Raw genomic sequence first — 23,453 nt, 5'->3', positions numbered from 1 at the left:
GGATGTGGGCACACTGGGAATCACCTCGGATTTAACCACTTGCTCTCCCCGCTAATTGCAAAAGCCTGATAGCTGCAAAATGGGATGGGGACTGTGCTGCCAGGCTGGCCCACGGGCAGCTGCAAGGGGAAGAACACGAAGGGCTTCTCCAGCCCTAAGGGAGATGCTGGGATGATGGAAGAAGCACCCACCCAACCTCAAGCAGGGTTCAAGAACAGCAGTGCAGGAGGACTGGCTTTAACAGTTTATTTAAAATAAGTTTTGTTACAAAACAGGATATTTTTTAATTATTAAAATACATAGAAACATCTAATCTTACAAAAGGCTAAATTTATTCTTCCCTTTTTTTGTTTTTAAATAGAATACGCTGTGGAAGCGCGAGAGGAGAGGGCTGTGGTGGAAAGAGCCATCAGTGCATCCAGCAGGCATTTGCAGCAGGAGGAAATGTACCCACAGGTGGGTGTTAAGAGGTCCAAGGGCAGTGCCATCCCCTCCCATGCTCCTGCCAACCACCATCCCCATATATAAGCCAAAAGGCTTCTGGGCTGGAGGTTTGGGGTCTTTTTGTTTGTTTTCCACTAGTTTGCCATTCCAAGACCATGTAAACAGGTATAAATATTTCTAACACTTTCATCTTGACCACACTGTGATCTCTCTTGACAAGACAACTGGTAAATAACTTTACAATAGCTTCATTCGAGACTGCTCAACCCCCCTGGTGCCAGCGTGGCACCACAAGGAAGGGCAGCTCAGCTCATGCACAGCATCGGGGGCCTTCATGCAACAACAGGGCTTGAGAAACCGACAGGGAAAGGAGCTGCTGGGAATTTTGTGGCTTAATGTATAGGAAGCGCTGCTCTGAAAGACACTGGGCAGCTGCCCAGACGCAGTCTTGTAGGAGCTGTGGCCAGGCTGGCCCTGTGAGGGTAGCAGAGGCATGGCCAGGGGCTGGCCTGGAGCTAAGCACCCCTTCAAGCCAGATCTCATTGTAAAAGTGAAGCTGGAGCGATGGAGGGAGCACCCAACTGCTACCTGCTCTGGCTAAAAACATCTGTCCAGCAAAAATTAACATCCGAGCATCCGAGGGGGCAGATCTCTGCACAGCACCACTGTCCCCCACCCAGAGTGGGGGGCTGGCTGCTGGGAGACCCCAACCCCATGCTGCTTACAGTGAGAGGTGCAATCACCCTCTGGTCATAGGTCCTGGTGGCCAAGGGAACAGCACCAAAGCCTTCATGTCTTCCAGCAGCCATCTCCGTGTCACCGTGAGGGGCTGGGTCCTGCACCAGGTCTGATGCCGTGGCTGGCACTCGTCACAGGGGGACTGGCCTCAGCTTCCCTGGGGGAACACATGCATGGGTTACAGAGGGCAGGGGCACAGCCGCCAGTACCCCAGCCCCATCTGGTGGCATTGTAGCAGGAGCTGGTACCAAAAGCATCCCCAGGAGCATCCTTGCATAGCCCAGCAGCCCTGCCCTGCCTGGGAAGCAAGGCGAAGCAGAGCCCTCCACCAGCGCCGGCCGCAGGCACTCACCTGGCAGCCACGGCTGCCCCTAAGTCAGGCTGAAATCAAAGGGGAGAGAGGTTCAGCCTGATGACATTGCCCTCCCCTTGCCCACCAAGCTGCCAGCAGTGGCTTCGCACCAGGGCACTCTTGGGGAAGTGCTAACTGTGGCTAATTAGCCCTTAACTAATGACCGGACTACAAATCTGCTCACTCCTCCATATAGGCTTTGCCACGGGCTGGTGGCTGGAGCCTCTGGGGATGGAGGGACCCTGTCTGAGCTCCCAAGGTGTCCCACCACCCACCTGAGGTCTGGAGCTTCCTGCGGATGGAGGCAGAGCGACTGGAAAGCTGCCCCGAGCTGGGGGATGCGTGGCCCCGGCCAGGTGGTGCTGCAGAACCCGGCGACTCACCCTGGGAGGAGAGGGGACACAGCCCCACGGTCAGCCCATGCCAGGCCCCAGAGGGAAGGAATAGGGATGGGCTCACAGGCAGATTGTGCATGCAGATAGTGGTATCCAAATGTTCTTGGGGGGTACCAAGGGGCTGTTGCAAAACAGGGCTTGGAACAGCCAAGGTGGAAGCATTGGCTGGACACTGCGGTTTGGGGACAACCTGCATCCCACCAGGTGATGGTTCCCAATAGAGGTGGCTCGAGGGGAACACCCGGCAGTTGTGGGGGCCATGTGTGGGGGCAAAACAGGGGGGATCCCTGGGGTGAGGGTGAAGAGAAAGGGCACCAGCAGCATCTTGGGTACCTCCAGGTGCTCCTGGCTGGGCCAGGAGCCCATCTCGGCCTTGCGGGAGACAGGACCCAGCTCCACAGAGCGAACCCTCTCTGCAAACTTCAGGGAGCACAGCGTCTCGCTGGTGTTCTTCTCGGCAGGGGAGACCTGTGGTCAGGGAGGAGCAGGCACAAAGTCACCCTGTCAGCTGCCTGTGCACCCTGGGGGCTCCCCCCTAGAAAACCTGCTGCTGCTGGCTGGTGAGATGCTATTATTAACCTGCCCCTCCCAGGCTAGCCCCGTCCATCCATGCCTGGGCCACTGTCTGAGCCAGCTGGACTCCCTGTCACCAACTGCCCCACAGTGAGGAGCAGCCAGGAATAGCTGTGGCAGGTGCAGGGGCTCGAGCAGCCCCCACGGGAGCTCGGTGTGGGTGCCAGCAGCTGGGACTGGGGGGTCACAGGGCAGGGGTGGAGGAGCTGCCAGAGCTTAAAATCCTCCCAGCAAATGAGAGGATGGGGAGACGACAATATATGAGGACATTGTGCCCATAGGGATGGCAACCATGTGCTGGCAGGGAGGGCAGGACCATGGACTTCTGAGTTAACTCCCCATCCCTTGGCCTCATCTGGGGTGCAGAGACAGGGACAGAGCTGCCTCCAACACCATGACTGCAGACTGCAGGATGTCCCCATGAGCAAGTTCTGCCCCTTGATTCCAGCCCAGCTCCTGCCTCCAGCATCCCTCCCACCTGCCCCAGCACCAGGGCAAGAAGGCATCAAACATTCCAAAAATCACACTGCCCGACTGTGGGGATACCGACAGGCCTGGGTTGGCCAGCCCCTACCTGCACCATCATGAGGGTCTTGCTGTCACCGCTGAGTGAGTCCTGCAGCAGGTAGGTCAGCTTGGAGTTGCGGAAGGGCACGTGGCCCTGCCGGGAGCGCAGGGCGTAAATGACATCACCCAGCGCTGACAGGGACTTGTTGATGTGCTGTGCCTCGCGGAGCCGGCTGCCCTCCGCGCCCGAGCGCCCGACCCGCTCCGAGCCCGCCAGATCCACCAGGTTCAGCTTCCCTGAGGACACACAGCCAAACCCCACCGCTGGTATCAGCGCCCAGCCCCACACAGCCCTGGGATGCTGTGGCTCAGGCGCCCTGGTGAGGGGTTTGGCATGTGACACCCACCTGTGGTGCGCAGCCCTGTGCTGCGGTCGAGGCCGCGGACGGTGACGATGAGGAGGGCGTGGGAGCGAGAGCTGTGCTCATTCAGGTTGGTGCACTCTGTCACCCGTTTGACATGGCCGAACTCGAAGACCTGGGGGAGCCCAGGGAGTTGTGGGGGTGATGCCAACCTGCCCCAGTCCCACCAAAAACCCCCATGATCCAGCGATGCCCAGATATGTAACCTGAGCATCAGCCCCCACGGGGTGCCTGGTCCATCAGGGTGATGACCGCTGTCAGGTCTCAGCCTGGGTGATGCAAGAAAGGCAGGGGGTGACAGGCAGGCCACTGCGGTGACAGCCGTGTCCCACTAATCCCTCAGGAACTGTCTGGGCCCCACGCTTTTATTTTTAACCCCCTGTGGCTCACCCCATGGGCCAGTGACCGTCACATCACACTCAGGGACATATTTTGGTCTCTGTTGCTCCCCACGGCTTCAGCAATGCTTCCAAATCCAGGAGTCACACACCAAAGACCCCTCCCCAGTTCACTGCACCCCTGCTGCCACCCTCCTGTGCCCACCACCCCGCATCTCCCCACACCTTGTTGATGTCCTCCACACTCTGCACCCTGAACTCAGTGAGCCCAGGCACGTAGAGCTGCCCGCTGCCATCGGGGCACAGCTTGATCTCCAGCTTCTCCTGTGGCTCCTTCCCCAGCAGGTCCCTGGGCAAAGGGGCACCCATTATCATTCCCATCCCAGGGGGGTGCTGGCATCCATCCCGCAGCTCAGGGCTGTGTGCCAACACTGCCAGAGCAGCCGTCTCTTCCGGGGAAAGCTGCTCAGCCTATTTATAGACTTAAACTCTCTTGGCTCCCATGTGCATCCTCTCACCCAACTCAGACCACGCTCCCATCCCTGTTCCCGGTTACTCTCATGGATGTGCTCCCAGGCTCCTCCCCTCTTGTGGCTGGACAGGGGAGGAAAATATTTCTCATGCTTTCAGCTCCCAGTTACAAATTCCTAAATATAGTGTCTGTGGGCAGGGGGGGAGAGGGGGATGTCCCTGCCACTGCATCAGGGCCAGAGAGTGGGAGTGATGGCACAGCTGGGAGCCTGTGTAAGCAATGGAGATCATGGGAAGGGCAGTAAGCACCAAAATAAATTAAAAAGAAATCCTTGCATGTCCAAATGCAGCTCCCAGGGCCCTGGGACAAACTGTGAGGCCTAGGCAGGGGTGGAGGGATGTGGGGGAGAGCAGCATGGTGTGATGTCTGAAAAAGCTTCTTCTCCCTCCCCGTACCTGAGCGCCTCGTTGTAGATCTCGGCGGCGCTGACGGTGATGGCATAGTCCCAGTCGGCCGCTTTGCTCCGCACCTCGGAGAAGAGGAGCTGCAGGGCCCGCTGGTTGATCCCTGGGTTTGCTGCCGTTCCCTGATGGATTGGGTGAGAAATAGGGGAGAAAACACCCTCTTGCATTTTATTCTGTATTTTTTTCTGAGCAGAAGCAAAGCCCAGGGGATGTTGTGGAGCAGCAGTGACCATCACTGGTGCACACTGTATTTGAGCCAGCTACCAGCCTGGGTGCCAAGACTAGACACTGCAGGGTGGGAAGCTGAGGAAGATGGAAGCAAAGCCAAGCAAACTCACCTCCATCGTGTAGGTTTTTCCTGCCCCTGTCTGCCCATAGGCGAAGATGCAGACATTGTAGCCATCAATGCAGGAGGTGACCAGGGCTTGAACCTCCTGAAACACCTGGAGGAGACAGGGGAGAGTGAGAAGGTGGCTGTGTTCCCCCCTCAAAAAAGCAGTGTGGACAGCAGCACCCACCTCCTCCTGGGACGCTTGTGGGGGGAAGACCTTATCCAGCTCGAAGGACACCTGCTTCCCCTTGTGCAGGAGGTGCAGGACAGCGTCATCGTCAGCATCAAAGGTCACAGCGTTGGCCGCCTCAGGGCCCTCACCGTCCTCTTTTGTGATGGGGCGGACTCTCCCAAAAACACGGATGTTTCCTTGGAGGGAGAAGCAGGGAGTCAGCCATCAAACACTGTGTGGGCTGAAGCATCCTGCAGCCAACCCAACCACCTTATGGGGATGCTACCCTGTCCCCCCTGTCCTGCCTCAGGAACACCACAGCCCACACACCTTTCAGCCGCACCAGCTCGTTGTGACACTTCTTGCGGAGCTGCAGCTCCCGCCGGTACTTGCGCAGCAGCTCCCGGTTGGTGCTGTGCACCTCCTCGATGGCCTGGCTGATCTGGGGACAGTGGAGACCAGCAGCTCAGCGACCCCACACACCTCCATCACGCATGAAAGGGTGCTGGATGGTGGTCCCAGGGGGGCTCACCTCAGCCCTGGCGCTGCGCAGGGTCTCCTGAAGAAGCAGGGGGAAGTCGCGGACCTGACGCTTCAGGCTGTTGTAGTCATGGGTCAAGGTGCGCAGTGCTGGCTGCAGTGTCAGCAGGTTGGTCCGGACACCTGCAGGCACGAGGCAGGGTGAGGGGCAGATGATGACACCCCAATACTGGCCAGGCAACCCTGTGAGTCCCCTGCACCCTCCTCACCTGCCAGGTTCTCATGCACTGCTTTCATCTCCACCTGGGCGCGGGAAAATGCCTCTTCGATGGCGCGGTTCTTGTCCTCCTCCATTGCCTGCATCTCCTCCAGCATCTGCCCATGGGCTCGCTCTAGCTCGGCCTCATACATCATGATCTGGGAGAGGAGCAGGTGGGGGATGACATTGAGTCAGTGCCCACCTGCTGCCACACTGTGTCACCCAGTGAGCACCAGGACGGGAGAGAACGTGGGGTGAGTTCTGATTTACACCTGTCGCACTCAGACCTGAGCTCGGAGCTGAGCCTCTGTCTTCTGGGAGCTCTGCAGCTGCTGCTCCATCTCCTTCAGCACCTGCTTCTGCATCCCCACCTGCTCCTGCAGGTACTGGTTTCGGGACTGGGTCTCGCACAGGGCTTGTTTTGCCTTGGCCGACTCCACCTCCACCGTCTTGATGATGTACTGCAGGGGAAAGCACCCACAGATAGGGTGTACTAAAGAAACAGCACCCGAGGGGCCTGGGATGGAGCTGTTGCTGGCCCAGGAGGAGATAATTCAGGAAATCACGGTGCTTTGCTGATGTGCTCAGGGCAGACAGACAAGTGGGACGTGGGTGCAGGGTACCCACTGGGGACCATGAGGCACCCAGCCCAACCAGGAAAAATGGAGAGCCCTGTGGTGCTCACCTTGATCTGCTGGGGCTGTGACTTGAGGCTGGCGATGGTCTCCTGGCTGTCCCGCAGCCGCCGGCTGAGCCGCTCCTCCTCCTCAGCTCTCTCAGCCAGGGAGTCCTTGAGCCGCAGCTCCACCTCAGCCAGGCGGTTTGTCTTCTGCTGCACCTCCAGGTCTAACTCCACCAGCTTGGCCCGCATCTCCTCTGCCTCCCGCTGCAGCTGGGACAGCTGCTCCTGCAGCCCTGCATTCTCCTGGCAAAAGACAGGACAGGACAGCCAAGGCCATGTCACCCATAGGTGCTTGTCACCCTGCCACCACCGCTGCCACCGCTACCGCCTCACCTGCAGGTGGGGGCAGTCCCGGCACGGCGCCTGCTGCTGCCGCCGCAACTCCCGCAGCTCCCCCTCGCACACCTTCATCTCCTGCCGCAGGCGCTCGTTCTCAGCCGCCAGCAGGTCCCGGTGCTTCTCCGCATCCGTGCCGCCCTGCGCCGGGAACGGATGGGAGAGGACATGGAATCTCCATGCACCCCAGCGAGTCCTGTCCTGCTGCCATCATGGACCCCCCAGCCCACTGTATGGAGGAGCCCTCAGTGTGCTACTCCCAGAGAGTCCCTGCCTGCCCCACTGGGAATCACTCAGCCTGTTGCACTGATGAGCCTCCTGCTGCCCCCAGGGAGCTCCAACCCACAGAGGGGCTTTCACTTCCCACCACAGGCCAAGAGCCCCAGGGTCACTGGTGTGACATCGCATTGGAGGACAATCTCACGCTTTTGTCCCTTCGTGTCTCTCAGCTCTCATGGTCCAAACCATGACCCTGGGGAGGTTTAATCCATCTCTGCCCACCCCACATTCCCTCTTCCTGCTCGGGGACCCAGAGTACCAGCGTCCCTCGGGGCAAGGCTGGCTCAGTCCCACCCCAGTGGCAGCTCACCAGCTCTGAGCGCAGCCGGCTGATCTCCTGTGCCTGCTCCAGGATCTTCTCCTTCAGAGTTTCCACCTGTCAATACAGACAGGTTACCCTGGAGGCACTCCAGCAGCGTTTGGAGGAGACCCCGCGGTGCCCCCCCGGCCAACAACGTCCAGTCTGGCTCACACTTTTGTTATGCTTTAATTTTCCACCTGGCTCGGAGCGCCTGATTCACACAAGCTGATTAAAATGAGTGTTAATGAAAGCTTTGCTTTGACCTTGTTCAACCATGGGTATAATTTGTCCATGTTGAGCACTAGGAGAAACCATTATTAAAAAAAAAAGGCATCATCTTTGGAGAAGGCAAAAAAACAAACCTATCCATAACTGTGTTTAAAGAGCCAGAAGTGCTGTGTCCTGCCCTCACAACCAGCTTTGCTCTACCTTCTCTATTTTTCTTTCTAGGAAAGTTACCTTGGTACAAAGAAGGAGCAAGAGCTCTTCAAGAAAGCCACGTGTCTGAGCCCCATGGGAGGATGCTCCACATCAACCCCCATCTGGGCATCTGCCCATCCCATGGGACCAGGCTGCCCTCCCTGCAAAACCAGATGCATTTCAGAAATCCTCAACCTTTTTTTGTGCAGAGACCAGTAAGGCTCTTCCAAAATCTGCAGTTACTGGAATAAACAGCAGCAGGGAGTGCTTAGTGAAGCCAGCAGTCTCATGGGCTGTGTTTTAGTGGGGTTTGCCCACCTGCTCTGTCCCTTGCTTGACCACCATGCTTGACCACCATCCCCCAGACTCCAGCCCAGCTCCCAGTTTCCCGACTCCAGAGAGCCACCAAACCTCTCTCTGAGACGCGCCTGGATATTGCCCCATCCCAATAACCAGCCAGCAACCGTCCCTCCGTGGACCATAATTTAGGAACTGCTGATTAATAACCAATGCAGATGTGCTGACACGGGGCTGTAATTAATCTGGAAAGTTATTAAGCCACACCCTTGCAGAGATGGCAACAGGGCAGGCAGCCCCTCCGTTTGCCCTGTGCTCAGCAGGGCACGGCTGGGAGCTGCAGCACGGCCAGAGCTCCCCAGCTCCAGGTGGGGGAAGGCAGCTGCTCCCAGCCAGGACTGGAATCCCCTCCTTCCACAGCAGGTCTCCCCTGCTCTGGATGGGGGCCAAGCGAGTGCCAAGCGCTTGAGTGGGAAAACCCATTTCCATACCCACTGAGGAAGATTATTAAGGTATTTTTATAAGTATTTTAAGAGAGCAGAGGTACGGAGAAGGAAAGAGTCGCGGCTTGTTCCGGGAAAGCCGCCAGCCCAATCAGTCGGCACACACGCCGGAGCCTGCCCACCCTTCCCTGTTCTGTGGTGCCCAAAAACGCCAACATCCCTCCATCCCCTACCTGCTCGGGCATCTCCAGCTGCATCCTGCTCTCCGGACGTGACAGGGACTCCTTGGCAACCGGATCTGGCTCGAGCCGTGGCCCGGCCATCCCAAAGCTTTGGAAGTTTGGGCCAGCACTTCACTCGGGCTGGCGTCGGCTGCGCTTGCTGCCGAACTGGCCAGCGCGGGGCTGGATCCTGCTGCACTCACGCTTGTGTCATGCAGAGCATGCCAACCAAATGCAGGACAATTACCTCCTCCTTTTTGACACCCGTGGAACAAGCAGAACCTGACTGCAACAGCTTCCACAACAGCCACATGCAAATCCCTTTACGAGCAGCCAAAATTTCCATGTCCCTGGGACGACCCAAGTACTCGTGCTGAGGATGTGCCTGCATCAGTGCAGGAGATGGTTTTGGGGGAAGGGGGGGTGTCACGGTGGCCAAAACCTGTCCCTTCATCAGACAACTCTGTGCCTTCAGATTCACTTTCCACCTGCTGAAAGTCACTAAAATTAAACTGCTTGGTTGGTTTCATGAGCTAATCCTTTGCTGGACAGATCAATGACTGGTGCAGGGCTGCATCCTGATGCCCAAAGCCCTCCTGGCCATGTCCACGGAGCCACGCACCCTTGTCAGCACTATTGTGGTGTCACTCAGGGGACTGCAAGCATCCCAAGGGAGGCACAGCAAAAGCTGGTGCTCAGGAACACCCAGAGAAGAAGACGCCCCATGATGGAGATCCTACACACCTTCAAAGTGCAGCCATCACTAACTGCATGCCACAATGCTCCAGTCAAGCCACAGCCTGAGGCTGGAGACCCTGACAAACCCCCTCACGTCACCCTGTCCCCACCATACCTGGCCTTGCAGCTGGAGTGAGAGGGAGAGCTCATTGTTCTCCTGGGCAGTGAGCTTCTCCTGCAGCCCCAGCACCTCCTCCTGCAGCCGCAGCTTCTCCTTCTGCAGATGTGCCATGGAGGCCATCACCTCCTGGATCACCGGGAAGGACCGGGATGATGGCAGGCTGGCACGTTTCCCAGCACAGAGCCTCCCTCCTGCAGAGCGAGCAAAGATGGAGCTGGTCAGGATCCAGCCACCTTGCTGGGGAGCAGAACGCCAGCCATGGAGAGTCCCCAGGGGCTGAGGTGGAGATGGGAACGCAGGAAACTGGACTGGCACAAGTCCCACAGAGCGCAGTGACGTGTCAGAGGTGCATCCCGAGTGCCAAGGTGCTGAGCAGAGCAGGCCCAGCTAACGGTGGGGTCTGGCTGGGCGGGAGCCACAGGGATCTGCCGAGGCCAGCAGAGCATCCCAGGCTGCAACACAACACCTGCCCACGCCACTGCACTGTGACCCAGCCCCGGCACACACCGAGATGCTGCTGCCTCGCTCAGATAACAACCGCCCTCAGCACGGCGCTGATTCACCCCGGCATCCTTTCTTCTGAATGAGCAGGTGCCAGTGGAAAAGCACTGTGTGATCATGTCATTAAAGGCTGCGTCATTACACACAAACATAATGGAAGCAAAATTAAAATTATACAGGTACCCTGAATGGCCATATTGCCTAATCCTTGTGTATTTGGCTTTCTAACCTTCCTAGTATTATTTTAAACATCGCTTTCTGCATGTTAATAGAGCCACCAGTGCTGACAGAAGCCAACCTGGCTGTACATCAGAGCCTACCAAATGACCTGGTAGTTCCCAAGAAGGAATGAGCTGGCGTGACTCATTCCCAATGTGGGGATGAGGCACTGCGGCGGGAGAACTGATGGTCAGGATCCCGGCTGCCCGGCGCCCTTCCCTGCCTGCCATGGATTTCATCTGCTGCCACCAGAAACCTGAGGTTTCACAGGTAGGAGCTGGTGCTGGGAATCACCGGGTGCTGCCCGCGGCAAGATGCTGCCTGCGTCACGGAAAATGTCCTGACTGCAAAAAGAGAGACTTTTTTGTCTGTGAATCAGACTTTCTAGCTTTACATGGAGTTAAGAAGGCAGCAGAACATGCAAAAAGATGAAATGCTGGGACCAAAACCACAGCTCTGCTGCTGACTGCATGCCATGGGACTTATCCAGCAGTGGCTCAGAAGTGATCACCAGGTTTTGTCCTCCTGCCATGGGCTGGATACCCCAAAAGAGCACTGTCAGGTGCTGGTTTTTTTTCTTTCCATGCTGAAAGCTCAGCCCAGCTCAGGCAGGGGACTGTGGTCTTCTCTTTAAAACCAACACACACAAAACCCATCCTGAAATCTCCCAAGCTGACACGAATACCAGCTTTCACCCCTTGGGGAGTGTGCAGGGGTAAGACAAAATTACAGGAAGCACCAGGCTCCTGTGGACACACCGCATGTCTGCACACATCATTCACACTAATCCTGGGCTGGGATCCAAGGCAGAGCCAGGTCCAGAGCTGCAACACTCAGCTGCAAGTCAAACTACCAGGTAGGAAAATCCCCCATGGATCACACCTTCCTCCACGCTCCAGCACCTTTTCCTCCTGTGGCAGCATCTGTGGGAGAGGAGATGCACCAGCCCTGTGTTACATCTCCCCCTGGGCAGATGTGCTGGTGGTGACGCAGGGTCTGAGTGTGGCAGACAGGGCACAGTGACCCTCCTGCTTTCCAAAATGCTCTGAAAGCCATTTGGAAAGACACTTGTTCCTTGGCTCTGCCCTGTTACCATTGCCATGCAGACCCCCTTTCTCCTGCATCCCTGCCCCTTCCCAGCCACCACCCTGCCTTGGGAGCTGCTCTGGGATGCAGCTGGGGACCATGCCAGGAGCAGCTCCTGAGATGTGCCCTGACAAGCTCACACAATTCAATCCTGACCGAGAAAGACAGGAAACCATGGGATTTCCCCACCCTGGCACAGCCACGCATGCTGCAAGCGTTTCCACACACACGTTACATTTTCCTTAAGAAGGAGGAAACAGCAGTGGGTTCACCGGAGCTCACCTGCTCTGCTCATCCAGCTCAATAATTCATCAGTCCCAGTCACCAGCCAGCAGCTGGCTGGTGTTGGATTTCTACTGTGACCTGCTCCCCACAGTGAGTGCAGCCACACATCTACGTGCACCCCAAAGAGGAGAGGTTTCCTTCACACCCACTGGCAGGTATCAAGCCCTCATCCCATCCCATCCCTCCTCCTGAATACCCAACACTGCATCCCTGCTCTCCCCCTACCTGCTTTCTCCAGGTTCATGGTGGAGGCTGCCTGTCCTGCCGCAGCAGCTGCCGGCTCACGGGGGGATGCAGGCGGCTCCTCCGTGGCCGGTGTCGGCGCCCGGTGCCGGGTCTCCTCCCGCCGCTTGCACGTCGTGTCCCGCAGAGCCTGTGTCCGTCAGGAGAAACAGGTCGGAGAGCTGAGACACAGTGACCGCCCACACCGTGCTGGACACGCTGCCAGCAGCTGGCACTTCACTGGACTGGCCAGCAGGAGTGAGCAGGGAGGGAGGTGCTGAAGACAGAACAGCAGAGTCTAGGGAAACCCTGCCTCCCATGGAGTTCTGTGTAGGGGAGGCTGCCACAATGAACTTATCATGTTTTTAGTCCTCCCCATAAACAACTTTGCTAGTCTTGGCCATGCAGTTATACTGAGTATTTCCTATTTTTCTCTCTATGGCCTTAAAAAGAAAGAAACTCTGACTTGTGGACATGGCTCATGCCCTGTGGAATGGAGCCCAGCTCCAAAAAAATCAGGAGAAATCTGGAAGGAGCTTTCATAAGGCTGCTATAGAAAGCGATGATTGACCAAGCTCACCCTGCTCAAGAATGCCTTCTCTCTCTGAAATCTTATCTCAGAGCCTGTGGCATCACCCCACAGGCTAGCGATGACGGGGAAACCCCTGTCACTCCACAGAGGGGCAAATACTTGGTACATGCCATTAATTTGAGAGTAATTTGGAGGGAGGCGCTGGCAGCATCCTCCTGGAGAAGCCGCGTGTCTGCGGTGCCTCTGCATCTGACACTCCAGGAGGGTTTTGCCCAAGGGAATTCATTGAGGCTGGTGCACGATAAGAAGGTGTTTTCCTTCTTTTCAAAGAAGGGGAATTTGAATGATTTGCCTGAAGCCTGGAATGAACTAGTGGTAGCTACACCAGTACATGGTGTCCTGACACTGTTCCTGGCCAGGGCACCCTTCCACCTCCTCCTCCTCCACCCCACTGGCAAACACCACCTCACAGCACTCACTGCATTTCCTTATCACACTTCTGCCTTGAGCTCTTCTGCCAACATGACCTAGAAGTGACCCAGAAAATGCTATTCTGTTATGAAGCCTGCTCCCCATTTTTGATGCCTTCCATCTCCCCAGTGATGCTCTTCCCTCCCCACCCAGGCAGCAGCCCTGCTCCAGGCACATGCTGCTTGGATCCAGGCAAAAACTGGTAGTGGTGAGGGAGGGAACCACTTGGCTCTCACCTGGAGAGCCCAGAGGGGTGCAGGGTATCTTCTTCACCACCCAAAACTGCCCTCCCCATCCAAGCCATGGCTGGGTCAATGCTCCTCACCTGGAGAGCCCGGCAGAGCCCACGGGGGTTTGCAGTGTCCGGCCAGCTCACGTTGAGGATTTTATGGTGAAGCAGTGCTGGCAGCAGGGGAACCCGGGGAGAGGTGCCTGCTCCGCTCCCAGTGCCGAGCCTGTCCTGCCCACAGCCTGAGATGGAGCAAAGAGCATCACTGGATCCACCTGAGAGCCCAGGACAGACACAGCCTCTGGCCAGCTCAGCAAACCCACCTCCTCCTCCTTGCTGCCGCCACCACACCGGTGTGGCAGAGACAGCGCATGACTTTTATTAAAAATGTTAATCATGTTAATTAGAAAAATTAGCCCTCCGGAGGTGGAGACTGGTTGCCAATGACTAGTGAATGAGAATTCAGGGTGTAGCATCCATCTGGCCTCTGCAGGACTAGATCTGTCCCCCCACCAGGGATATCCCAGCTCTACCCCTTGCCAAGCTGCTCCACTTCCTGCGATCCTATCTTGGAAAAGCTGCCAAAGCCAGCTTGCATCACCGAAACCAGACGGACGGACCCTGACGGCGTCACCTCCCTCCACTGCCCCCAAATACTTCCTTCATTTGTCAGGCAGCCAAACCTGAAAGCAGCCAGGGCAGCAGTTCTCTGCCCTGCTGAGCTGCACAGAAGGAAAACAGCAACGCAAGGAGCCCTCTCCCATGGCTGTGTCCTCCTCTGCTACAGGAAAAGCAGCTGGTGAGGGATACATCCCACTGCTCGGGGACCCTGTGCCTGCCCAACCTGTCTGCCACCAGCACTGCCACCATCGCAGGTGGCCAAATCTCTGTTCCAGCTGGCAGGGGAAAAATCAATCACTCACAAATCTAACCTCAATAATGCAGCTTTTTTCCCCTAAAACCATCCAGAGAAAGTTGGGTCAGAGGTGGAAGCAATGTCAGGAGGGAAATGTGCCCTGATGAAGTTAGTCCACTACTCTGGACTTCTTCCCAGCCTCTAATTATCCGTAACATTTTGCGCGCGCTGTGAAAATTGAGCGTTTCCAAAGAACCAGGAAATGCCCGGATAACAGGAGATGAGTTCCCCATCCTGGCACGGGCAATGCCAGCTGTTGGGCCGAGGAAGAACTGAAAAACCCTGGTTTTGGAGGCTTTAATGCCAAACCAACATTTGGCCGGACTGGCCCGAGCACCAGAGAAGAAGCAGTGCCCAGAGAAGAGGCTGCCAGCACAGAGGGATGGCAAATGCTGAAGCCAAGAGCAAAAAACGTCCAAATAGGGGGGTTCAGCCTCCCCCTTTGCCAAAACCCACCCAGCACCATCGGTGAGGGAGGTGGAAGGGCTGTTTCCCAACAAGCGGCTGCAGGTTGGGGCAAGCAGCCGCCCGCCTGCTTGTAAAGCAGCTCAGCCTCCATGAAGGAAAACTCCAACCAAACTCACCCATGGGGTCCATGCACCACGGAGGGATCAGGAGCCCTTCCAAGGAACCAAGACTGGGAAGGGGCAAAGGCCCCACATTCACCCTGCTATGCAGATCGCTCTTTTTTCTTTCTCACATGTTAAATTTTAACCTCTCTCCCCAAGTTTCCCGCTCAGATGGGCCTGGGGGGAGATGGAGGCAGCCCTCTCTTCTCACCAGCTGCTTGCCCAGAGCTTTGTGCCTGCTTCTGAGTCCCCGTTTCTCAAATCTTGACCTTCATCCGGAAAGAAATGTGAAAAATGCAGGCTGGCCTGTTCCCAGCCTCTCCTTCCCCAGTGAGCAGGGCGTGAGCGCGGCAGGCTGAGCCCCAAGGGGCAAGGACAAGCCACCGCACCGTACTCACCGTCCGGGGCAAGGTCCTTCGCCTTCCAGGCGGCTCGGGCGGAGGGCCCGGATCCCAGATCCCAGGCTGCGCGGGATGTGATCATGGCACGGAGGTCCGGAGTACAGCAGCACCTCTGCGGGGAAGCGCAAGCAAAGACATCTCAGCCGGTCTGTGTCCAGCTGTAAATCCCAAAGGGACGTTCTGGGGCAAACCACGACGGTAACACCGGCTCCGACTCCCGAAACGCGCAGGAAGTTGCATCAATCCCGTTTTTTGCTCCCGAAAAGGCGACAGCCCCGGGCTCCCTCCGTGCTCCCGGCGGATGTGACATAAACCATGTCTGTAATTAATTTACTCATTCCTGAAGCCTCTCCAGGCCCCTCCTAACCTCGGGCTGGGGCTGACTTCGGGAGTTAGGAACTCCGGGACCAGGGGCAGCCGTGCACCCGGGCGGCACCGCACCCACCGCCTCTCCCCGCACACAATGCACTGCACTGCACCGCACCGCACGCACCGCACACTCCGCTCCGTTCCGCTCCGCTCCGCACGGCACCGCCCGCTCCGCTCCGCACCTCACCGGGGGCCGCTTCGCCGGGGAAGAGGATGCGGAGCCGCCCGCCCACCGTGGGCTCCCTTGTTCTCCCGAGCGGCGGCTCCGGGCGGGCGGGACCCGCAGCGGGGCGGTCCCGGTGCCAGTCCCGGTGGCGGTCCCAGCGAGCAGGAGGCGCAGCCCCGCTCCGCGCAGCCCCGGTTCTGCTCCCGGTGCCGCTGGCACCGCCCGCCGCAGGCTAACGGGGACCCGAGCTCTCGCCGCGCCCCGGGCGCTGCGTGCCGACGCTCCCAGCCCTCAGACAAAGGGAGCCCCGGTCCTGCCCGGTCCAGCCCGGCTCCCCCGCGCCGGCCGTGCCGGTGCCGCCCCGCGGGGCCACTCACCGGGCGCGGGGCGGCGGCAGCAGCGGGGCACCGGGCACCGGCCCCGGCCCGTCCCCGCCCTCCCGGGCACTTCGGTAACGGGAGCGCCGAGCTCCGCCCTGCGCTCGTTGCCACGGAAACCCGTGAAACCCCCGACGGGCGGCGGAGGCGGGGCTCCCCTTCCCGCACCGGGCAGCGGTGGCGGCTCCGGGGACGCGGGGCTCCGGAGGGGCGGCCCCGGCTCTGCTGCGGAGAGCTCCCGGGGCGTCCCCGGGGCACCCCCAGCCCCTCTCGCCAGAGCACCGGGGAGCCTCGGTGTTCCCAGGGCGGCTCGGCTCCTTCGTGTTCCCCTGACGCTCCTTTGGCATTGCCCCGGGGGCTCCCGGTGTGTCCCTGCCATTCCCACCCCAACCCCGGTGCTCTTCAGGGAGTCCCAGTGTAACTGCATCCCACCTGTGCACCCCTGCTGGCATCACTCATCACGGTGACCCTAGGGGACCATGGGGACAGTGGTGCTGGTGACCTACAGAGCAAGGACCAGAGGTGACAACCTATGCCCTCCTCACACTCTGACACATCCCCAGTGCTCCCAAACACTGGTGCATCCACTGGCAGCAATGCCAATTGGCACCCCAGGCTCACCGGGCCCAGGGACACAGATTTCACATGGAAAACAACCTGTTTCTAACCTAGAGGCATGGAGAAAGCAGCCTGACATGCCAAGACCTCTACAAAGGCTCTGGGGTCAGAAAGGCAACAGAAAATCCTGCTTTAAATATAATTTATACACATTTTAGGGTGTGATTTGTATCTGCCTCCCTGTATTGCACACACAAGCCTCGTGGTAATGGCTGGTTTGGGTGACACAAATCACTCATGACTTGTTCACAGTGATGAACCGGCAGTACTGGATATTTCTCATAACAAAGCTGAACTTGGCATCCACAGTGGTGGCAGTGGGTGCCCTGTGCTGATGGCTCACATCCGCACACCTCATGGCAGGCTGACGTGTGGGGCATGTGTCCCACAGGGTTTGGGGATGCAGGACTGGCTGTCCCTTGGGAAAGGAGGGTTTGATGCCAGACCTGTGCTGTGCTCCCCTCAGACCACATGTCCTCCAGCTCCTGTCTTCCCACACTCAGTCACAGCCTTTTGCTCACTCCTGGCCAGGTTTGGAGCAGGATTCAGCCTTGTCCTTTCATCCTGGCATGTCCTTCTTGGACATCCTCAGAGACCTCCCATGAGACAGTGCTCCATCCCCTGTCACAAGCCAGCCCCAGAGATGAGGGATGACAGGAGGTCATTGGTGTGGGGGAGACAAGCTGTCTAGCCACTCACCCCAGAGAAAGGGGGTTGGGAAGGGTCACCTCCAACGTTCCCATGCCCCTGGCACACAAACTTGCCTCAGAGAAGCCAATGCCATCCTGGCCCGGCAGCTGCCTCCAGCTCTGCACTGCATTCCCTTGCAGCCAGCAAAACCCTCCCAGCCTCCCCTTCATCGGAGGTTTATTGGTGTTCTCAGCATGGATCCTGGCATGGATGGATATGGGCGTGTGTGCCTATAGACACACATCCAAATGTACATACATTTACCCAGAGAGGCCCTAAGCAGTGTTGAATTTGCATCAGCACCCCATTATCTGTGCAGCTCCTGCGGCTGCTTTGGGGATAATATTGACACACATAAAGTTACTTTCCCCTTTCCGATAGCAACTGTAAAGCCATATCATTGCTGACTTCATTTATGAACTGCAAAGGGTAAAATAAATGTTTATGTAAATTACTTTAACTGGTAAGTAATTTCCTGGCTTTTGAATGCTTCAGGTTTTTAATGGTATTGCAATTATGCAAAACACATAAGTTGTATCAATTACATCAAGTAAGTCTACATTAAGCAGGCACATGCGTGAATTCCCCAGTTTAGAAGAATAACTCAATGAATAAGCATGGAGCAAAATCTGAGATGAAGGAAGGGTTCTGTGCCAACAGCCCTATTCAAATAGTCACCTGTGAGCATGACAAAACCCACCCCTCCCAGCTGCTGGGCTGCTTTTGGCAAGGACAGTGTGGCTCCCTGGCAGCCCCAGCACACCAGGAACAGGCTCTCCAGGGATCCAGAAGTGGATTTACTGTGGATACATGCTGCTGGCCAGGTTCCAGCTCCCTTTCCCTGCGCTGCAATGCTATTTGGCTCAAGGGAGCACTGTGGATCCCAGGGGATGCCCACTTGCTGCCGGACAGTCTGGGGGGCTGCAGGCAGCGTGGACACATGGGAGCCTGTGCAGGCAGTGGTTTCCCTGCTCCTTTCCCCCTCTCTGCAGGGATTCACCTACACTATCTGGGATAATCTCAGCCTGGTCCCCCAGCGATGCTCCCATCCTCCTTTTCTTGGCTGTCACGTCTCCGTGACCTGAGCGAGCACCGGCTGACGACATCGCTGGAGGTATTTTTAGAAATGCCGCTTTGCAGGCAGGCAGAGGAACGGCAGCGAGGAGCAGGGCTGGCCGCCAGCAGCACCTCCTGCCAGCACCCAGCAGGTAGTGGGAAGGCTCGATATATCGATGACCATCAGTGCTAAAACATCTGCCCTGTGTGGACAGCACCAGCCTGCCACGGGGCACACTGCCAGGGGACAGTGGCCCTGGCATGGGTTTAGCTTTGCTTTTAGCCCAGCCTGTGCTGTAGCAGAAAAGCAGCGATGCTGTGAAGTCAGGCAGGTTAATTCGCCTTTTACTTGGGTGAGAGGAAGCTCCAGCGATCGAAACACATCACCGAGTGGGGCCCTTTGTATTGGGTATTTGTTCTGCCCTGAGCAAATATTTAACCTAGATCTGTAAGACAGCTAAAAAATCCCCCAAATGCCAGAAAAAATGTAACTCCTCCTACTCTCCCTTCGAGCAACCTGATAACCTGGTCTAGGAATGCAGGCGGGAGCACACCTGATACCTGAAACCTATTGTCTGTTGGGATGCTCCCCGTAGAAAATTCCCACCAGAAGCACCAGACAGCGTGAGAACATGTCCCCAGAGCACAATTAATTATAAACCAGCTCATTATTCTAATTTTGCTCCTCCTTGAGGAGGTGAGAGGATTTCTCGGCTTTGCTGAGGCATGGTTCCCCAAGCCAACATGGAATGCTTTGCAAAGCAGGAACGAGCCCCCTGCATTCCTACATTCCTACACTGCCATTTCACACAATGACAGGAGTTTTAATTAAGTCTTAGCATGCTCCTGAGAAATTTAATACTCATTTTAAAGTTCCCTAGTTGCATTAATTCAGCCCTGAGGCTCTGATCCTCGAGATAGGGTTGTGTGGAACTGGGTGGAGAGCAGGAGCAGGGCAGGGGTGTTTCAAGGATTGCTGCCAAAATCCAACACACTGGGATGCTGCTTTGGCCTGTGATGGTGGCTTTGCATCTCAGCACCTTGGCCAAGCCCCTCGAGCCATCTAGGCTGGGTTTGGGCAGCCCAGGGCAGCTCAGAGCCAGTACACAGCTGAGGATCCATCCCAGCTCTGGCTGGGAGCTGCTGCATGCCTGGCTCAGCTCTGCCTGTGTCCCCCATGCAAATCTCCTCTGTATCAAGAAAATGGCAAAAGCAACACCTTTTTCAGCCTGCTGCATTCAGGTAGACAAAACCCCTGCTGTGCAGGCAGCCAAGGCAGTGCCATGAGAGATGCAGCAGCCACACGGTGGGCGACTCTTCCACCATTCCGAATTTCTCACCTCGGACTTCAGTGCACACCATCTCACCAAACCTCAGCCTCCTTCTCCCTTTTACCTACCTTTTATCTTTGTCATATTTTTCGGCTGGCTTCACATACAACTTGGGTTTGGCTTTAATGCCTGTGCCTCCCCTAAGCAAAACAGTGCTGGGCTCATCTTGTGCCTCTCTGGCTGCTGGGGAGTGGGGAGCTGCTCTGTGGGAGGGCTGCAGCTCACCTCCTAAGTCATTAATGTTTCATGGCATTAATCAACACAGGCTCCTGATTATAAGGCACTTCTTAGAAACAAGGCTAAGAATAAGCACGAGGTGTCCTGGCTGAGGCTAAACCCTCCCTGCTGGCTGGGGGATGCAAGTGCTGGTTGGAGCAGACCCAGAGAGGGGGCAGTTTGACACTGAGTGAATTCCATCCAGGCCATTTCATCCAGCAAATAAAAAAATCTGGCTGTACTGGAAAGATGGCTGCATCCCAGGAGGAGATCCTGGACCTCCTGCTCTGGAGGGAGCCCACCAGCACTCCCCCAGTCAGTGCTTACAGGGCATCCTTGGGACCCTCTACCTGGGACCTTGGGTGCTTTCTGCAATTCTTTTTAACTAAACAAATGTCTGAAGATAGAAGCTGAAGGTGGGCAATTGGGATATTTTTAGAATTTTACTACTTCTGGCACTCATTTTCTCCTTGAAGCCAAACCCCCACAGTGCCACTGAGCCTGTTACCCTGGCAGGGTGACACTGGTGACAGGGTATGCAAAGACAGGCTTTCCTCTGCACAGGCAGAAAGGAGGGGAGCCATCTCTTTAAGAAATAAATTCAGTTCTCAGCAAACCCATTTATTTTTAGTGCCCTCCAAAGTGTGCTTGACTTGGAGAAGAAACGAAGCAAAAGCAGTAATTCTGAATAATTTAGGGAATAGAGTTTTGGGGCTGTAGTTAGTGGCTGTGCTGTGCTGGGGCAGGTGCTGGAGGAATGCAGGGCTCACCAATAACATCCAGCTGATTTAGGCCTGGGCAGAGGTAAATCAGTGAGAGCCTCTGCAGGGAAGAGGGAAATATCCCTGTGGTCATAAAGCAAATGCACCCATGCGAAGAAAAAGATTGTGATGAGCTCTGGGCTCAGCTGCATCCTGGCTGCATAGCAAGAGCTGCACCCAACAAAGGGATGAATATGCAAACGAGGTGGGATATTCACCGATGGAATTAAACAGCTTTCCTGCTAACCGGCTTTGACTGCTTGATATCCAGCTGTCTGCAAAATCCCACTGAGAGTCCATCCTGGCACGGGTACTGCTGGCCCCTCAGTTCCTTGGTTCACTCCGTGTCACCTTTCCATGCCCTGGGAATGCTCAGCAGGCACAGTCCAGCCACTCCACCTGTCCCACCACATCTCAGTGCTGGTGTGTGCAGAGTGCTGGACCAACACTCTGCAGCTTGGGGGATGGAAACATGATCCTGCCATGGATCACTGACACCAATAATGGATGTCCCAAATGCCCACCCTGCACAGCTCAGAGCCCCACAGCAGCAGGGCATCAGCAGAGATCCTTCAGCACAGCCTGTGCCCAGCTGTGCCCTGGTGCCTGTTTGCATCCAGTCCCCATTTCCCTGGCACTGCAGGGATGCTCCCACTGCCTCCATGCACTGCTGGGTGATCTCTTCCCCACTTTTATCTACACTGAGCTGGAGCATTCCAGCCCACCCCACACTATCACAGCTTCCCACTCACCAAGGAAAAAGGCTGAGGTCTTTCGAGTTTAACTTACTGGAGCATATTTCATGGTGATTTGATTGTTGTGGGCCTAATTGGGACCAAATAATTTTTTTTTTCCTTCTAAGGTGCAATTGAGATGGTGAAGAAAACTGCACTCAGTTAAGAGTCACCAGAGACATCCATCACCAGAGACCTGCCAAAATTTTACAGGAAAAACTGCGTTTTCCTGTTAACACAAAAATAAATGCATAACTACCACAGAAACTCATCCTGTTTCAGAACAAAAGCAAAATTTCTTGTTCCTGTGTCCGTGCTTCAAAGACTCTGTTACAGCAGACTATAGAATCATAAACTGCAAACACAGTGCCAGGATCTGTCCTCAAAGGAGGCTTTACACCCAGCAAGGGTCTTCTGCTTCCTGGCTGAGCCAGGGGAAGTTGGGGAGACAAGTAAAGCAAACATTGAATTCCAGCCTCCTGCTAAGGTTTAGGGAAAAAGGAGCAGCACGGCGCTGTGCAAGACTATTTTAGAACAGAAAAGTTTTACATCTACGCCCAATGAATATTAAACAGCCACACGCTTCAGCTCTGCCGCCTGCACCCGGCGCCGCGTGAGCAGATTTAATTTCTCTTTATGGAGAGGAGCAGACCCACACCCATATTTTCATGCATGTGCCTTAGAGGTGAACGGGATGTGGAGGGTGAGCCTGAGTCTTCTCTGCCAGGAGATCCCTTCAGCAATAACTCACAACTGGAAAAACGAGGAGACATTAAGGAAAAGCTGGCAGCACAGGCAGGGTTTATGCAGGCTGACTTGGAATAACTGCCAGCTTGCTGGGAATTTCATGTAAACCTTCCTGGGCTTTCACATCCATTTGCAGATCCAAGAGAGGTGTCAGGTGCAACAGTAAGGGTGAGATGGAGAAGGAAATGGTACACAGGTTGGCATCAAGGCATGGCTGGGGCACTCAGTATCCCAGGTGAGGTGGGACTGGAACTCTCTGGGGCTCAGGCATCTCTATTCAGTTATCTTCACCTTCAGCCCATCAGACAAAATATGCTGCTGAATTAACCCCTTAGGAAACAACAGCAAAATAAACACAGAGCCTGTGTGCAAATATCTGGGAATGTTTCATGAAAACAACCCAAAGGCATTGTGCTGGTTTTCAGCCTCAGCCTTCGATTTTAACACAGACTATGCCCTGCTTGCCCCCAGCCCCTGCCACTTTTCTCACCTGTGGAACCATCCAGGCCAACCCTGGTCCTGGGCACTTTTTCTGGCAGCCTCCTCCTCCACAGGCGAGTCTCCTCATGGTGCCCACGGCTCTGCAGAAATAGCCCTCGAGGCTGCGGCGCTCACACTCCTCTCCGTGGGCAGAGCTCTCCACAGCCTGCATCCTGCTCCTCTTGCTGCTCCCCCTGCTCCAGCCCTGCACCGACAGTCCTGCCAGCACCCACAGCGTGTGCATGGCTCAGCACAGCTCGGGAAGGGGTGCTGAGCTCTGGATAAGGTCCATGGGAACCCCTCAAGCCTCTCTCAGACACCAGGCTGGCCAGTGCTGGCAGCAGCTCTCTGGGGTGTGACACTTCACTGTGCATTTCCACACACGGTGCCACAGGGCTGGCATGCCAGCACTCAAAAATCGTTGCCCTTTTGTCAGAGGCTTTGTCGACTCTGTCCCAGCCTCAGGGGCCCCTGAGTGAAGTCCCCCTGCAGTTCTTCTCTTCCCTTATTAAGGACCCGTAAATGCTGTTGTAAAGATGGTCCCTAACGGTGCCTGGTCCCAGCAGGGTCCCAGTTCTGGTGCAGAAACAGGGTGGTAGAACTCCCCAGGGATGCTCCCCTCGCTGCCAGCCTCCCCAGCCAGCCAAGGCAGAGGATGCCTGCCTGCACCCAGCGTTGCCTTCACTGGCAAT

At 56.3% G+C, this 23,453-nt stretch overlaps 1 protein-coding gene across 8 annotated transcripts; it reads right to left on the bottom strand.

Moving 5' to 3' along the window:
- Positions 1-232: 232 nt before the first annotated feature.
- On the bottom strand, positions 233-22,991 carry KIFC3 (kinesin family member C3). 8 transcript variants are annotated; one of them, XM_085071514.1, is made up of 21 exons: positions 22,772-22,991; positions 15,214-15,328; positions 13,427-13,572; positions 12,102-12,249; positions 9,780-9,976; positions 7,555-7,620; positions 6,963-7,106; positions 6,633-6,872; positions 6,235-6,408; positions 5,958-6,105; positions 5,741-5,871; positions 5,539-5,650; positions 5,224-5,405; positions 5,044-5,148; positions 4,697-4,827; positions 3,995-4,118; positions 3,417-3,546; positions 3,077-3,306; positions 2,263-2,397; positions 1,810-1,918; positions 233-1,339 (listed from the first exon to the last, which is right to left on the bottom strand). In XM_085071514.1, the coding sequence occupies exons 1-21, from the start codon at positions 22,931-22,933 to the stop codon at positions 1,314-1,316; spliced, it is 2,955 nt and encodes a 984-aa protein (XP_084927640.1). In that variant the 5' UTR covers positions 22,934-22,991; the 3' UTR covers positions 233-1,313. The 8 variants fall into 8 exon arrangements, with proteins under 8 accessions (XP_084927640.1, XP_084927632.1, XP_084927638.1 ...); XM_085071506.1 differs by lacking the exon at positions 22,772-22,991 and adding an exon at positions 16,129-16,259; XM_085071512.1 differs by lacking the exon at positions 22,772-22,991 and adding an exon at positions 15,710-16,029.
- Positions 22,992-23,453: the final 462 nt, after the last annotated feature.

The sequence above is a fragment of the Lichenostomus cassidix genome, chromosome 11 (genome assembly GCF_008360975.1).
Source record: "Lichenostomus cassidix isolate B80296 chromosome 11, HeHo_3.0, whole genome shotgun sequence".
Classification (NCBI taxonomy): domain Eukaryota; kingdom Metazoa; phylum Chordata; class Aves; order Passeriformes; family Meliphagidae; genus Lichenostomus; species Lichenostomus cassidix.
This window is presented reverse-complemented; position numbering and strand designations above follow the sequence as displayed.